Below are 2005 nucleotides of genomic sequence, written 5' to 3'. Positions count from 1 at the left end.
CCCCACTTCTCCAGCCTGTCCAGGTCCACCTGCTGTTACCAGTATCAGCTCCTGCTGTCACCCACAGACACTTCATGCCTGCAAACAGTCACGTTTATCCCATGAGCTGAGACATCACCCAGCACCATCTGTGTTGGGGTTTATTGCTTTTCCATCTGTTGCTACATTTTCTGGTCCTCCAAGGAGGCTCTGGATGCTTTAGTTGCTCTGTCTTCCTGCTGCTTTTGGAGGCAGAGAAGGAAGAGCTGGGAACTGAACACCCCTCTTGTCCCTGTGTGGAGTTCTCCTGAGCCCCACCCTTCACTCCAATGGCCTGGACGTGGGTGGTCTCCTCCCCTGCCTTTATTTGAGGATGCTGTGGGAGAGGATGGGGCAGCACCTTCTCTTTGAGCTCACTGGGAATGAAATCAGGGAATCATTCAGGCTGGAAAAGACCTCTAAGATCGAGTTCAACCATCAACCCAACACTCCCATGACCACTAAACCATGTCCCCAAGTGCCACATCTACATGGTTTTTGAACCCCTCCAGGGATGGGGACTCCAGCACCTCCCTGGGCAGCTTCTGCCAGGCTGGAGCCATGGCCAGGGCTGGGATCTCTCACCCCTAGGATGCAGCAGGACAAAAGTCTCAAAAAAGAGACAAAAATCTCTTTTGGAGACTACTTTGGCCCCAGATCCATAGATCCACGGGCCATTCCTTTTCAGCTTGTAGATCCTGGTGCTTCTCAAACCACCCAGCTCAGTCTGGGGGCTGCAGCTCCCTCGTTTTTGGGGGGAAGAAGGAGATCAGGGTATTTCTCCTCAGCCTGACCACAGGTTTCTCCTCCAGGTCGGCGACGTGACGAACAAGAAGCCTCAGCGCCTGGTGACCCAGTTCCACTTCACCAGCTGGCCTGACTTTGGGGTCCCCTTCACCCCCATCGGGATGCTGAAGTTCCTGAAGAAGGTGAAGACCTGTAACCCTCAGTATGCTGGAGCAATAGTGGTGCACTGCAGGTATGTCCTGCTCGTGGCTGACCTCAGCCTCTCCCGGTCGCTTGGGAAGTGTCTCCTACTCAATACTAAAAGGATTTGCCTTTCAGTCAGGCCTTGGGTTTTATTTTTAGTTAGCTTTTCCTAAATGTTCCACATGGGAACATCCAAAAAAATGCATCTGACTTGGAGGAACTTTATGGATTCAGCGATGGGATGGTGTTAAAACTCATGTTGAGGGCTCAGTGGGTTGGCTGGACACTGAGGGAGCCAAGCTAAGCACCAATACTGGGCATTGGTGGCACCTCCCTTGGCTCTCCACTGCCCTGGGCACATCCCTTATTGTCAGAAGACACTACTCAGCATGCCTGGGAGTGAGGACCATGGTGTTTGGCCTCATGAGGAGCAGTTTCAGGCACAGCAGCAAGGCTTGGGGAGCCACAGAGGCTGCCCACGTTTCCATAAGAGGAGGCCCCATGGTTAAAGGCAGAGATGATGATCACATCTGCAAGCTCCGAGGTCCATCTCTCCTTTCTTCTCAGAGGGCAGCTGATGAAAGGGCTTTGTCTTTCTGTAGAGTCTGCTGGCCTCACTGAATCATAAAATCATTAAGGTTAAAAAGAACCTCTGAGATCAAGTCCAATCATCAACCCAACAGTACCATGACCACTAAACCATGTCCCTCATCTTTCTTATTCCCCTTAATGGTTGACTTACCAGCACAGAAACAAGACTTCCCCATGGGCTCATCTCCATGTGCTTATGGAACCAGAGAGTCATTTGGGTTGGAAGAGGCCCTTAGATGATTGAGTCCAACCCTTCCCCAATCCCTGCCAGGTCCCCACTGCCCCGTGTCCCTCACACCAATCTCCACAGCTTGGAAACCCCTCCAGGGGTGGGGACTCCACCACTGCCCTGGGCAGCCTGGCACAGGCCTGGACAGCCCTCAAGGGGAAGAAACCTCAACCTCCTCTGGGGCAACTTGAGGCCCTTTCCTCTTGTCCTGTCCCTTGTCCCTTGGGAGCAGAGACC

At 52.9% G+C, this 2005-nt stretch overlaps 1 protein-coding gene across 1 annotated transcript in view; it reads left to right on the top strand.

Moving 5' to 3' along the window:
• Positions 1–817: 817 nt before the first annotated feature.
• Positions 818–2005, top strand: part of LOC103774805 (receptor-type tyrosine-protein phosphatase alpha-like) — a gene marked incomplete at its 5' end in the record, with an annotated part of 8480 nt that continues 7292 nt past the window's right edge. Inside the window, one exon of the mRNA XM_008942233.1 lies at positions 818–997. Within this exon, the coding sequence (XP_008940481.1) occupies positions 818–997 (180 nt within the window). The remainder of the gene's footprint in view (positions 998–2005) is intronic.

Source organism: Merops nubicus, unplaced genomic scaffold (genome assembly GCF_000691845.1).
Source record: "Merops nubicus isolate BGI_N331 unplaced genomic scaffold, ASM69184v1 scaffold13266, whole genome shotgun sequence".
NCBI lineage: Eukaryota > Metazoa > Chordata > Aves > Coraciiformes > Meropidae > Merops > Merops nubicus.
This window is presented reverse-complemented; position numbering and strand designations above follow the sequence as displayed.